General features: G+C 40.7%; 1 protein-coding gene across 2 annotated transcripts in view; it reads left to right on the top strand.

Annotated features, from left to right (window-relative positions):
- Positions 1 to 14,713, top strand: part of LOC126457295 (SWI/SNF-related matrix-associated actin-dependent regulator of chromatin subfamily A-like protein 1) — a 132,419-nt gene that overhangs the window by 113,714 nt on the left and 3,992 nt on the right. For both annotated transcript variants that reach the window (XM_050093468.1, XM_050093467.1), the window contains exon 12: positions 8,842 to 9,030. In XM_050093468.1, coding sequence (XP_049949425.1) covers positions 8,842 to 9,030 — 189 coding nt within the window. The remainder of the gene's footprint in view (positions 1 to 8,841; positions 9,031 to 14,713) is intronic.

Here is a 14,713-nt window from a genome sequence, read left to right as displayed (position 1 = left end):
GACTATGCTGCAAATGGTCAACTCTGCTTTCATCTCGCAAGCAAGACTGACAGCCTTTACCATTTCTGTTAGCCACCCGAAACCAGAGAGAATCTCTTCTGACCCAAAGTGACACACATTATTGGTACAGATGTGAGCCACCATCTGCAGTTGGCTGCACCCTGTGCTCTTCATGGCATCTGAGAGGACCCGTTCCACGTGTAGAATGACTCCACACGGTGTGCACACGGAGGGCACATTGGTTTTTTTCCCCTTCTTGGCAGCCATGTCCTAAAGGGGTCCAATAATGTGCCTTGTGCATTGGAGCTACCAACTTCCAATAATCCCACCCTCTGTGATTGTCCGGATGTTAAGACCTGAGAGGTTTCCTCTGAAACAGGACAGGCAACGGCATCTGTCTCAGTGACAGTGTCAGCCACAGACAGCACCTGTAATCTGTTTGTCAGACAAACTGGACAGGCCTTACGTGCAGCTGCCTGGCAAATCTTTCACCACCTGCTACAATCCAGGGCGACCTCCCACTCAACTGCAGTGAGGGGACAAGCACAGTGCAAGCAGTAACTGGGCTGGCCACTGTGAGGACCAATTAGAGGACTCGGATGTGCAGGACGACCATTAGATACCCACAGCCGGCCCACAACAGTGGTGCCCATCCACTGCAGCCTCAAGCTGTGTAACCAAAGCCATCACAGCCTGGAGCTGAAAGCAAAGTGTCACCAACTCGGCTCGCATCCGTACACAGCAATCCCCATCCCTACCCATACTAAAGATCATGGAAAACTTAACTACCCAGATAAACGGACTATCGGCACATGCTGCAGAACTCTACTGTAGACACTGACGAAAATGCAGGAACTTTGTCTAATAAATTACATTAATACTCAGAGATTCAAAAACCTAACTACCGAAGCACTCAGGTGAAACTAAATGATTCACCCCTGAATCGGAACTGTGACAAAATCGGTTTACTTTCTAACGCAAATGAAACTGTGAGAACTGTGGCTATTAGATATTAAATTAACATGCAGAAACTCAAGAAACTAAACAATTAAAGCACACAGATGATATTACAAAATTTGCCCCTGCTTAGGAACTCGTAAAAGTCACCTAGCCCCCTACGATTTCTATCTGTTCCCAAAGATAAAAATCACATTGAGAGGGCAAGAAACTCAACTGAAGACATCCAAGTGGAATCATAAGGGGTCCTGAATACCCTTCACACTGCAAACTTCCAGGAGTGCTTCCAAAAATGGGAACAATCCTGGGATCGTTGCATACATGCCCAAGGTGACTACTCTGAAGGTGACGGGAGACATTATCAGTTACTTCCCTGTTGCTGTGGCTGTCTTGGCCGGCTGCTGCTGCCTGACTTCACTGTAATGCTGCTCGAAATTTTCTTTCAGTTCTTCAAGCTTACACTGGTGTTTCTCTTGTGACAAATTTTCGAACTGATCTTTGTCAGCAGTACAAAAGAAATTAATTTCCCATTCGGGTTTAAATAGTGCAGACGCGCCACTCCTCCTCTTTTCTTTTGTCTGCTGCTGTTGACCATTTTTCTCAATCCACTGTAGTCTTACATCTGTTGACTAATGGCTTTGTGGCCTATCAATGCTTTTGACTGCTGCTGGCATGGCAGTCTGTCTTCCGTATCAAGCGCACATACGGCGGCATGGTGGGGTGCTGTGTGTGTACTGTACGGTCAGCTAAGCGACATGGCTTGGCCACTGTAACAATATACGAATTTGCCCAGGGCAGTGGCCTTGGGCAATCGCAGGCGGTAGTGCCCCTGGGGCATAGTTTGGATGGTAGAATGAGTGTTATATTTCAAATTAACAAATACTCATGTTTTTGTATCACAATAGTCTCTCCTTAAAAAGTTAATTACAATTGTTTACTTTTTACAAATGCAACACACACACACACACACACACACACACACACACACACACACAAAAATTTGACATACGAATATGAGTCATGGTGTAAGAGTTCCATAAATACTTGAAACTGCAAATTTTTAATTATTTTTGACATTTTGTATTGTAGAATTTTTCTTCTTATTTAACGGCTGTAATGGCCAGTAGCTTCTGTTGCCACCAGTAGCAAAAATAATTACACATTGCTTAAGAAGATACAAAAATTTTATTTTAAGATATTAATTTTCAGCATGTTATGACTGTCTTATGTTGCAACTCTTCCACTAAAAGTATTAATGTTGCTCATCCACGTCATCTGATGATGTGTACCTGTCTTATATTTGGTCATCATCAAGGCCTTTTTGTACCTCTTGAAAACCAGCAAAGAACTTTGTTAATCTATCTGCTATCTACTTGCCTGGGAACATATCCTGTCCACTTCCATTGTATTTCCACTGTAGTGATAATTACAATTCCACTACAGTGAAGATTACATTTTCTCATTCATACATTATGTCCCTAATGACAGTTATGTGAATTACTTCTAAATTACTTTATATGTGTTTAAGTATGAAGGTGAGTCAAATGAAAACCTTAAATTTGTAATAACAAATCAAAATTTTGCACCGTTACCTTGCAAGTTGGTAAGCGTGCTACAAACAGCAGGCAGAATGGCCTGTAGGTGGCAGCATAGTGCAGATGCACACATACTGTCGCAGTATCAGTATAAAGATGACTGTTCCACTTGCGACTTGCACCAGGCAAGAACAGTGTTCTGTTATTCGGTTTTTGCATAGTGAAGGTGTGAAACCTATTGAAATTCATCGACAAATAAAGGTTCAGCACGGTGATGCATGTTTGTCACAACAGCAAGTCTACGAATGGAGTAGGAAGTTCAGAACTTGTGTGACTTCAGTGGAAGATGCTCCTCGTCCAGGTCAGGCACAACGAGTTGTGACTCCACAGAACATTGCAGAAGTTGAAGCCATAGTGAAGGAAAACTGCCGAGTGACACTGAATGACATTGCAGCATGTTTATAGATTAGTCATGAGTCAGCACACCACATTGTGTATGATGTGCTCAGTTTCACAAAGTGTTTGCAAGATGGGTGCCACAGCAGCTGACTCCTGAAATGACAGAACGACTTGTTGATGCTTGTGAAGAACTTCTTCGACACTTTGAACGAGAAGGTGATGGCTTCCTTGCAAGAATCGTTACTGGGGACGAAACCGGGGTTCACTTCCACCAACTCGAAATGAAGAGAGCGAGCAAGCAATGGCGCCATTCCTCATCACCAGAACCAAAGAAGTTTCGAACAGAACCATCAGCAGGGAAGGTTATGCTGACTTTCTTTTGGGACAAAAAAAGGCGTCATTTTGGAGCATTATATGCTTATAGGGACCACTGTCATCAGTGCATCATACACAGGTCTCCTAAAAAATCATCTGCGGCCTGCAATCAAATCAAAGCAATGTGGATTTCTGTCATGTGTCCTTTTGCAACATGACAATGCAAGGCCCCACACTGCCTGTACAACAGTTGCAACAATCACAGACCTGCACTTTGAGTGTCTTCCTCATCCACCATACTCACCAGACCTTGCCCCAAGTGATTTCCATATGTTTGGACCACTCAAAGACACAATGGGAGGAAAGAAGTTCTGTTCTGATGAAGAGGTATGCCACGTGGTGCATGAGTGGTTGCGTGGACTACTAAAAGAATTTTTTTCTAAAGGAATTTATGCACTTTCCAAGTGCTGGAGGACTTGCATTGAGCGTGGGGGAGATTATGTTGAAAAGTGATACAGCTTTGTACCACTTCTGCACAATAAATAATATTTTAAAAAATATTTAAGGTTTTCATTTGATTCACCCTCGTATATTAGGAGAAAAACTGCTACTTCAAAAATAGGTTCTGATCCTTTTCTTTTGCTACTCATCTGCAGTTCTGAAGAACTTATATAACTACACAGACCACTTTCAGTTGTCTGTATACTGACAAATCAAGATCCGTTTGTATTACATATCAGAGTTATGAGGAATTTACTTCACTAAATCCAAATATTCTCGTAAATTGTAGGACTATTTCGTTTTTGAATATCAGAGGATTTTCAGTTTCTTGCTTGGTGTTTGTTAGGTACCTGTAATAGACTTATGCACGGGCATACAAGGTGTTAGCCAGATTATCAGAGAATTTCATTGTAAAAATTAGAAAACTATACTTCCTTCATAATGTCTCCCGTCACCTTCAGAGTAGTCACCTTGGGCATGTATGCAACGATCCCAGGATTGTTCCCATTTTTGGAAGCATTCCTGGAAGTTTGCAGTGTGAAGGGTATTCAGGACCCCTTATGATTCCACTTGGATGTCTTCAGTTGAGTTTCTTGCCCTCTCAATGTGATTTTTATCTTTGGGAACAGATAGAAATCGTAGGGGGCTAGGTGTGGTGAGTAGGGAGGGTGGGGGACCATAGCCATGTTGATCTTGGCCAGGAATTCCCTCACAACGAGCGAGGTGTGTGGTTGCGTTGTCATGGTGCACCAACCAGTCTTTCTTTTTCCATAACTCTGGCCATTTGCACCAAACATTTTCCCTCAGTCACCCCAAAACCTCACAGCAAAACGCCTATTGGCAATCTGGCCAAGTGGAACAAACTCCTTGTGCACTATTCCCCCAAATGTCGAAAAAAATGATCAGCATTGACTTCACGTTGCTGCAAACTTGTTGAACTTTTTTCAGTGTAGGAGAAGATGCATTTTCCATTGTGATGATTGCTGCTTTGTTTCAGGGTCATAATCTTTTGACATAAGATTCATCACCTGTTATGACACCCAAGATTTGTTTGTAGGTAATGCCTTTAGGAAGGATTCCTCTAGATGGCCCATGAATAGGTTGGCAGAGGATGGTGTCATGCAGGTGCCCAAAGCCGTACCCCAGATTTGTTTGTAGGTAATGCCTTCATTACCTACAAACAAATCTGGGGTACAGCTATGGGCACCCACATGACACCATCCTATGCTAACCTATTCATGGGCCATCTAGTGGAATCCTTCCTAAACACCCAGAATCCTAAACGCCTCACCAGGTTCAGATTCATTAATGACATTTTTGTGAATTCTGGATCGAGGGTGAGGACAACCGTATCCACATTCCTCCAGAACCTCAACAACTTCTCCCCCATTTGCTTCACCTGGTCCTAGTCAATCCAGCAAGCCACCTTCCTAAATGTTGACCTCCACCTCAAAGATGGTTACATAAGTACCTCTGTCCATATCAAACCTACCAACCACCAATACCTCTACTTCGACATCTGCCATCAGTTCCATATCAAGAAGTCCCTTCCATACAGCCTAGCCGTGGTTGTCACATCTGCAGTGACGAGCGGTCCCTCTCGAATTATACCAAAGGTGTCACCGAAGCCTTGCACAAAAACAGATCTGTGCCTTATCTTTCGTGTCTCCCACCACCTCCCAAAGTACCCATCTGGCCACAGAGGAGCATTCCCCTCATAACCCATTACCACCCAGGACAGGAGCAAGTGAATTACATTCTCTGCCAGAGTTTTTACTACCTCTCATCATGCTCTGAAATGAGAAATGTCCTGCCCACTATTCTTCCCACCCCTCCCACAGTGGCCGGCCTCTGTGGCCAAGCGGTTCTAGGCGCTTCAGTCTGGAACCACGCTGCTGTTGCTACAGTCGCAGGTTCAAATCCTGCCTCGGACATGGATGTGTGTGATGTCCTTAGGTTAGTTAGGTTTAAGTAGTTCAAGTCTAGGGTACTGATGACAGATGTTAAGTCCCAGAGTGCTCCCACAGTGGCATTCTGCCGTCCACCGAACCTACACAATATACTCGTCCATCCCTACACAACCCCTGCTCCCAACCCCTTACCTCATGGCTCATACCCCTGTAATAGACCTAGATGTGAGACCTGTCCCATACATCCTCCCACCACCACCTACTGCGGTCCAGTTACAAACATCACTATCCCATCAAAGGCAGGGCTACCTGTGATACCAGTTATGTGATGTACAAGCTAAGTTGCAACCACTGTGCTGCATTCTATGTAGGCATGACAACCAACAAGCTGCCTGCCCGCATGAATGGCCACTGGCAAACTGTGGCCAAAAAACTAGTGAACCACCCTGTTGCTGAGCACACTGCCAAACATGACATCCTCCATTTCAAGGACCACTTCACAGCCTGTGCCATATGGACCCTTCCCACCAACACCAGCTTTTCCGAATTGTGCAGGTGGGAACTTTCCCTGCAATACATCCTACATACGCGTAAAACTCCTGGCCTCAACCTTCATTAATCATTGTCCTCACCCTTCCAACCCTGTTCTTATTCCCATTCCAGCATTACACAGCACTCATTCCACCATCGGATCCAGTCTTTTTACTTCTCTCCTGTTCCACTACGCTCCCCCCCCCCCCCCCCCCCCCACCTCTCCCCTGCCCTCCGTCTAAGCTGTAGCACTTCACTGTCCACCACCCCAACTCTACTATCCTTCCCCCTCCCTGCTCCAGCCTCCTCCTTACCCCCACCCAGTCGCCACTCCCATCATGCACTGGTGCTGCTGCTTGGAGTGTGGCAACAGTTGTCTGAGACTGTAGTCGTGTGTGTGAGAGTTACGTTTGCGTCAGTCTCTCTCTCTCTCTCTCTCTCTCTCTCTCTCTCTCTCTCTCTCTCTCTCTCTCTCTCACACACACACACACACAGACAGACAGACAGACAGAGATCTAGTTTTGATGAAGGCCTGACTGGCCGAAAGTGACAGTCTTTTTGTTGTGCCTATCTGCGGCTCAGTATCTCTGCTATATGGTGGGTACATATTCTATGAGCATTTCTGTGAAGCGTAAAATACATAGAGGTTGAAAAAGTTTAATTTCTAATTTTTTTTATTGAAACAATCTTGATTGACAATCTTTCTCAAAAGATTGGTAATTAAAAATTTATGTTTGCAATGAAAACTGAATTTTTGTGTGTGATATGTGATTAGAAATGAGAAGGCATGTATTTTTTGAAAATGACAGTTAGGTGTGTTAATTAGCATATATTTGATGCATATTTCATTTAAATGACATGGGTATTTAAATCTTACCTGTAGTTGAAATGTTTTCTTACTATGAACATCCGTGTGTTACATTTTGTGCATGATTATGTATGATACCATGGGATTTAGTCTTGCACCGAAGATAATGACCACTGTGATTGAAATCGAAATGCTTGTATGACTTACACTGGAGCTTCCTTTGTTTGCAGTGCTTGTTGTGTGGTCATGGTGCACAAATTTCTTAATGGAATCTAGTCTTGTCCAGAACATGTCATATTGCTCAGTGAATGACACAGTCTTCATATTTTGTGAGCAATCTCAGTGATGTGCCTGATTTCTCCAGTTGCGTACTTGAAGCTGCAGTCCAAACTGTCCCTGCTACCCCCAATAATTACTACTAGATTTTCCTTACTATTGTCTTACTCCAGAACCTAGATCACAGATTAAAAATATTAGTTACGTGGTCTTATGAACCCAGGGAGAACTGTATTAATCTGGAAACTCTTCTTTCATGGTCACTTCCTAGCAGAAGTATATCTGAGTCTGTTTAACTCTGTGATTATTATTAACCTTGTGTAGCACTTTTTCCATGTCTTCTTGAAGTGTTCCTGAACTCCTTGGGTTGTCTGCGCAATTTTCTCCATTGTCTCCTGTTGGAGATGTCTAGGCTAAAGCTAGCAGACTACTTCGAGACTCTTACATCATTTTGCATGTTCCAGTTATTTAATGTATCGTTAATCATGTTGTTGCTAACGACAGCTCTTTACATATCCAGTTCTGTTTGTTCAACTGCCACATCAGCTTTGAGTTTTAAGATCAAGTGCTCCTTCTCCATAAATTTGGAGTGATAAGCAGGACTTATACAGTGTGAAGGGCTATCCAATTTCCACCCCAGATGATTGCTTGATAGCATACAAATGAAAAAAGTGCGGGCTGCCTTCAGACTGTTAACTATTTCCTGCTGTTCTGTGGCTCTTTCAAAACTTATCCATTGTGATCTTTATTTGTTTGTTACTTTTATATTTTTATGTGTGTTCTTTTATCTACACTGATTTTTGGCTGTAGTTACTCAATAAAAATTGTGATTATGTGAATTTTATTATTTATTTAATAAAAAACTAACTTTTGTTTCTTATTTCACAGAAAAAACTTGTGCATGTCATACACAAATGCTAATGAGTTAGCTAAATGTTATATTTCTAAATATTTGAACAAATAATGTTTCTGATATTTGATTTAGTAGAAATTGAGATCAGCTTAACCTGCATTTCATATACAAATACGAAGTTAGCAAACACTTTGTGTACTGCACTTTGTAAAATATTTAATGTTGTTTAATACAACACCATAGTTAGTAGCTTTGTTGTTCTTGAAGCAAAAAGATTATCACTGTTTTATACTTATTTAATGTGAACAGGTGCATGCTAACACTTGTACTGGTACAGATGTACTAAAATTAAAATTCTAATCAGTCTTTCCTTCTCATTCCGTTCAGTAAGTCTCCCTTGCCCAGGGCTGTGCGCGACTTTTCTAAATTGTACCTCTTTCCCTAAACCTCTCCAGTCCCTTTCCTTCACCCCTCTTCCTTCCCCTTCAACTCTTCCATCAGAAAGAGGAGCCATTGGCTCCAAAGGTTGTAAAAGTTAAATCCTTTCGTGTGTGTGTTCGCCTGCTGCCGCCTTGTGAGTAGATTTTTTTATCTGTCCATTTACATTATATTATCAATAATTGATTATTTTTGATGTTTTTTAATGTACTTCATAACTAAAAACTACAGTATAATGAGTATTTATTACAGAATGTGTGAAGTTTCAGTTTTTGGAGTGTAGCAGATAGTTAAAGTTTTCTGGTTTTTGCTTTCTAGATTTTAATTCAGGCTGAAGATCGTGCTCACAGAATTGGCCAGAGGGACAGTGTTTTGGTACAGTACCTCATTGCTAAAGGGACAGCAGATGATCATCTATGGCCTATGATCCAAAATAAACTGGATGTTCTCCATAAAGCTGGCCTAAGTAAAGACAGCTTCATGCAGTCTGACACAGCTGTTGTGAAGGTAATAATGAAACATTACATTTTTCAATTCCTAACTTTTGCACATAGAACTTTTTGTGTGTTTTTAAACCAACTAACATGTTCTATCTACAAGTGACACGTAACAGCTAATATATGTATATGAATATGAATGCCAGTTTAACACAAGTCAAAGAACATAGGATGCAGGGGCATGTCCACTACTCCAACTTTTTGATTCTTAAATAACTAAGTTGCAATTTAGTAATGTGAAGATAATGATATTGCTTGAGAATCTTTCCAAAACTTGAAGTCACATTACATTGACCCAATAATAACTGTTGACACATTACTGCTGTCTGTCCCTAGTGTGAGTTAAGTGATAATCATTGACAGCCCACGAGCTGATAACATTTTACTACTGCTAATTCCACAATACCATATACACTGTCCCATTTGGTACAACAGTGAGGTGTTGTATATTATGAAAGTTCCAGGTCTTCATTGTGTTGACTGGACATGGAAAAAAAAAGGAAAAAGATAAAGTCACTTCCAAAGCTACAATGTGTTAAGAGACAAATTGTTGTTAAGGAGAACTGACAACCTGATGAACCTGTATGCCAGTTGCCAAAATATGTTTTAAAGTTTTAGTGCCATGGTATACCACATCACCTGATAGCTTCCTCACGGTTAGAGCAAAAGCAAAAATTCCTTGCAGTTCCAGTGGAATATAGGCATAAACAAAAAGTGAATAAGGGTTGACAGTATTACTGCTACTGTGAAGTGTGGTAAAAGCTCTCTGCCTTGTTTAAGATTCAATTCAGAGAGTGTTTTTTACATGAATAAGAACTGACAGGTGCTTGTGAGTAAGTTGAAAAATGTAAAAAACTGAAGGAAAATAATATCGTGTAAGGGGAAAAAGTAGTGTCTCACAACCTTAAACGTGGTAAACTTGTTGAACCGTGTATGTAGTATAAACATCATGCTGCTTTCAATTGAAGCAAAAAATCTGCTTGAAATTGGATGAACGTGTTATGTTCACATTTTTTATACTTGATGTAGATATATGGTGAGTACACTTAAGTAACAAAAAAAGTTTTTTACAATCAAGACTAACAAAAATTTTTTGGGCTTTTTCACTTTTGACTGCATAGTCATTTGCAGTAGCCCATGTAATGAGTGGTGGCCTTAACATGTGTACCTTAATATGGTAGATACTGTCCCCTATCACTAGACGTCACGCAAGTGAGACTTTTATGTGTAGACTTGTTGGTTCCTTGTATGTAGGACATAGTCTTAGGCCAATACCCAGCCCACAATCTGTTGCAAATGACTGCCCAGTCAAAATCAGTAAACCACAGAAATACTAATGCACGTTTTGAATGTAATAGACTTTATTGTTCACAAATCTATATGTGGGAAAATGATTTGAGTGTGTAAACAAGACTGTTGCTTTTCGTTGAGCCTTTGTAACGTCTAATTTAATCATGGATTCCTTGTGTGTGCTGTTCAAACTGTTGGGCATTGTGGATCATGCAAATCTGTACCAGCAGACATTTGCTCTGCGATGAATTTATGAGCTTTGACAATACAAAGGGACATCAACATGTAATTTCTGTAAATCCCTTTCTTGTGTACTTCAGTAGGTATGTTTTTTGTGTATTCCAGTAGCCCCAAAAAGAACCATATCTGTAACTATGAGAACTTCTCAGCATTATGGATATCTTGTGATTTTTAAATCATTGCACTTCTTGGAAAATTCTGACAGAGTGCCCAGTTTGTAAATGACATTGTTATAAATAATTTTCAGTAATCTCAGACATTCGTTCAGTGTAACAGTTAACATCTTATGGAAGAATTTGAATAAAATTCTTACAATTTACAAATTGTAAAACATGCTTGTTTTTGCACTACGTGGATGACATTCAAATTGTGACCGCAAAGGGTGGACACATTGTTTCTTTTTCTCCCATACGGAAGTTCTTTCCCTCCAAGATTTAAATGAAGTTGAAAAAGAGTATGAATAGTCATTCAGGCCATCTTACTGAGAAAAAAATCACATGGTCAGTGGAATATGATCTTAATCAAAAACCTACTATTACTGATTAAAGTTCATAAACCATGTTTGTTGTTGTTGTTGTTGTTGTTGTGGTCTTCAGCCCTGAGACTGGTTTGATGCAGCTCTCCATGCTACTCTATCCTGTGCAAGCTTTTTCATCTCCCAGTACCTACTGCAAACTACATCCTTCTGAATCTGCTTAGTGTATTCATCTATTTTTACCCTCCACGCTGCCCTCCAATACTAAATTGGTGATCCCTTGATGCCTCAGAACATGTCCTACCAACCGATCCCTTCTTCTAGTCAAGTTGTGCCACAAACTTCTCTTCTCCCCAATCCTATTCAATACCTCCTCATAAACCATAAACTACCAAAACCATAAGTAGCACAGAAATGTACTGTGTCCATCTGGGAGCTTAAATTAGGACAGTCTTTTGGCAGATTAGTGTTCTGAAGTAAATACCTCTTGTATATTTCAAGTGAAGCATGTCCATTGAGGTGAGAAGCAAGAGGAAATTGAAGCCGCTTTGCGAACATCTGTGTTGAGCCACACAGTAGGTCAGGTGCATGCACATAGTTCATGGCTTGTTATCCCCTAACTACCCTTCATAATGTGGGAACTGTAAAAGTTCTGTGAGATTTTGCTGAAGTTAAAAACATATTGTTGAACTTGAAAAAATGGCATGTGTGTAACCCCCCCACCCCCTGCCCAACACACACACACACACACACACACACACACACACACACACACACAGAGAGAGAGAGAGAGAGAGAGAGAGAGAGAGAGAGAGAGAGAGAGAGAGAGACTGGCAGACGTGAGATAGCAGGTAGGACAAATCTTTAGAAAATTTCAATATTTGCTGAGGGCAGAATTTCATTGGAGAGACTAACATTTTCTTTATTATCAATTATCTTCATTGGGGATTTATTATTATCTTATTTGTTGAAGTAAAGAAAATGACAATTCACTTTTTGGCAAAGTTAATTATAAATCCTGTACCAGTGATTATAATTCATGTTCATTTTCTTCATTATGGTTTGGGAATTTAAGGAGATGGGACCTGGATAAACTGACTAAACCAGAGGTTGTACATAGTTTCAGGGAGAGCGTAAGGGAACAAATGGCAGGAATGAGGGAATGAAATACAGTAGAAGACGAATGGGTAGCTTTGAGGGATGAAGTAGTGAAGGCAGCAGAGGATCAATTAGGTAAAAAGACGAGGGCTAGTAGAAATCCTTGGGTAAAAGAAGAAATATTAAATTTAATTGATGAAAGGAGAAAATATAAAAATGCAGTAAATGAAGCAGGCAAAAAGGAATACAAACGTCTCAAAAATAAGATCGACAGGAAGTGCAAAATGGCTAAGCAGGGATGGCTAGAGGATAAATGTAAGGATGTAGAGGGGTAAGATAGATACTGCCTACAGGAAAATTAAGGAGACCTTTGGAGAAAAGAGAACCACTTGTATGAATATCAAGAGCTCAGATGGAAACCCAGTTCTAAGCAAAGAATGGAAAGCAGAAAGGTGGAAGGAGTATATAGAGGGTCTATACAAGGGCGATGTACTTGAGGACAATATTATGGAAATGGAAGAGGATGTAGATGAAGATGAAATACGAGATATGATACTGCGTGAAGAGTTTGACAGAGCACTGAAAGACCTGAGCCGAAACAAGGCCCCCGGAGTAGACAACATTCCATTAGAACTACTGACGGCCTTGGGAGAGCCAATCCTGACAAAACTCTACCATCTGGTGAGCAAGATGTATGAGACAGGCGAAATACGCTCAGACTTCAAGAAGAATATAATAATCCCAATCCCAAAGAAAGCAGGTGTTGACAGATGTGAAAATTACCGAACTATCAGTTTAATAAGTTACGGCTGCAAAATACTAACACGAATTCTTTATAGACGAATGGAAGAACTAGTAGAAGCCGACCTTGGGGAAGATCAATTTGGATTCCGTAGAAATATTGGAACACGTGAGGCAATGCTGACCCTACGGCTTATCTTAGAAGCTAGATTAAGGAAAGGCAAACCTACGTTTCTAGCATTTGTGGACTTAGAGAAAGCTTTTGACAATGTTGACTGGAATACTCTCTTTCAAATTCTAAAGGTGGCAGGGGTAAAATATAGGGAGCGAAAGGCTATTTACAATTTGTATAGAAACCAAATGACAGTTATAAGAGTTGAGGGGCATGAAAGGGAAGCAGTGGTTGGGAAGGGAGTGAGGCAGGGTTGTAGCCTCTCCCCGATGTTATTCAATCTGTATATTGAGCAAGCAGTTATGGAAACAAAAGAAAAATTCAGTGTAGGTATTAAAATCCATGGAGAAGAAATAAAAACTTTGAGGTTCGCAGATGACATTGTAATTCTGTCAGAGACAGCAAAGGACTTGGAAGACCAGTTGAACGGAATGGACAGTGTCTTGAAAGGAGGGTATAAGATGAACACCAACAAAAGCAAAACGAGGATAATGGAATGTAGTTGAATTAAGTCGGGTGATGTTGAGGGTATTAGATTAGGAAATGAGACACTTAAATTAGTAAAGGAGTTTTGCTATTTGTGGAGCAAAATAACTGATGATGGTCGAAGTAGAGAGGATATAAAATGTAGGCTGGCAATGGCAAGGAAAGCGTTTCTGAAGAAGAGAAATTTGTTAACATCGAGTATAGATTTAAGTGTTAGGAAATCATTTCTGAAAGTATTTGTATGGAGTGTAGCCATGTATGGAAGTGCAACATGGATGATAAATAGTTTAGACAAGAAGAGAATAGAAGCTTTCGAAATGTGGTGCTACAGAAGAATGCTGAAGATTAGATGGGTAGATCACATAACTAATGAGGAGGTGTTGAATAGGATTGGGAAGAAGAGAAATTTGTGACACAACTTGACTAGAAGGAGGGATCGGTTGGTAGGACATGTTCTGAGGCATCAAGGGATCACCAATTTAGTATTGGAGGGCAGTGTGGAGGGTAAAAATCGTAGAGGGAGACCAAGAGATGAATACACCAAGCAGATTCAGAAAGATGTAGGTTGCAGTAGGTACTGGGAGATGAAGAAGCTTGCACAGGATAGAGTAGCATGGAGAGCTGCATCAAACCAGTCTCAGGACTGAAGAAGAAGACGACAACAACAACAACAACAACAACAACAGCAGCAGCAGCAGCAACCTCCTAATATAATGTTGGACCTCCTTTTGCCTGGCATAGTGCAGTAGCTTGATGCTGCATGGACTCCACAAGTTGTTGGAAGTCCCCTGCAGAAAAATTGAGCCATGCTGCCTCTTTAGCAACCCATAATTGAGGAGCTTTTTTTTCCCCCCCTCCAAAACTCAATATACGCAAAAGTTTTAAAATTGAGTTAGGTGTGTTAATGGCAAAATGTTGACCTTTCACATAAACCCCTGGACCAAGTTTTAGCAAAAGTCGACTATACTGCTGTGTATATGAACACTCCAAATCACAAGGTTTTAGGAAAACACAATAAATGCATTCCTACAATTATAAAAAAGTTGACAAATGCAATATAATCACTCTCTCATGTCTTGGGTCTCTTTCTGCTGCAAGCAGTTAACAATAATGGAGTATACTGGTTGCTTCAAGTGATATTACTCATTGTTGTAACAATATATATTGGTGGGAATAGTGTTGCAACCAGAT

Source organism: Schistocerca serialis, chromosome 2, assembly GCF_023864345.2.
Source record: "Schistocerca serialis cubense isolate TAMUIC-IGC-003099 chromosome 2, iqSchSeri2.2, whole genome shotgun sequence".
NCBI lineage: Eukaryota > Metazoa > Arthropoda > Insecta > Orthoptera > Acrididae > Schistocerca > Schistocerca serialis.
This window is presented reverse-complemented; position numbering and strand designations above follow the sequence as displayed.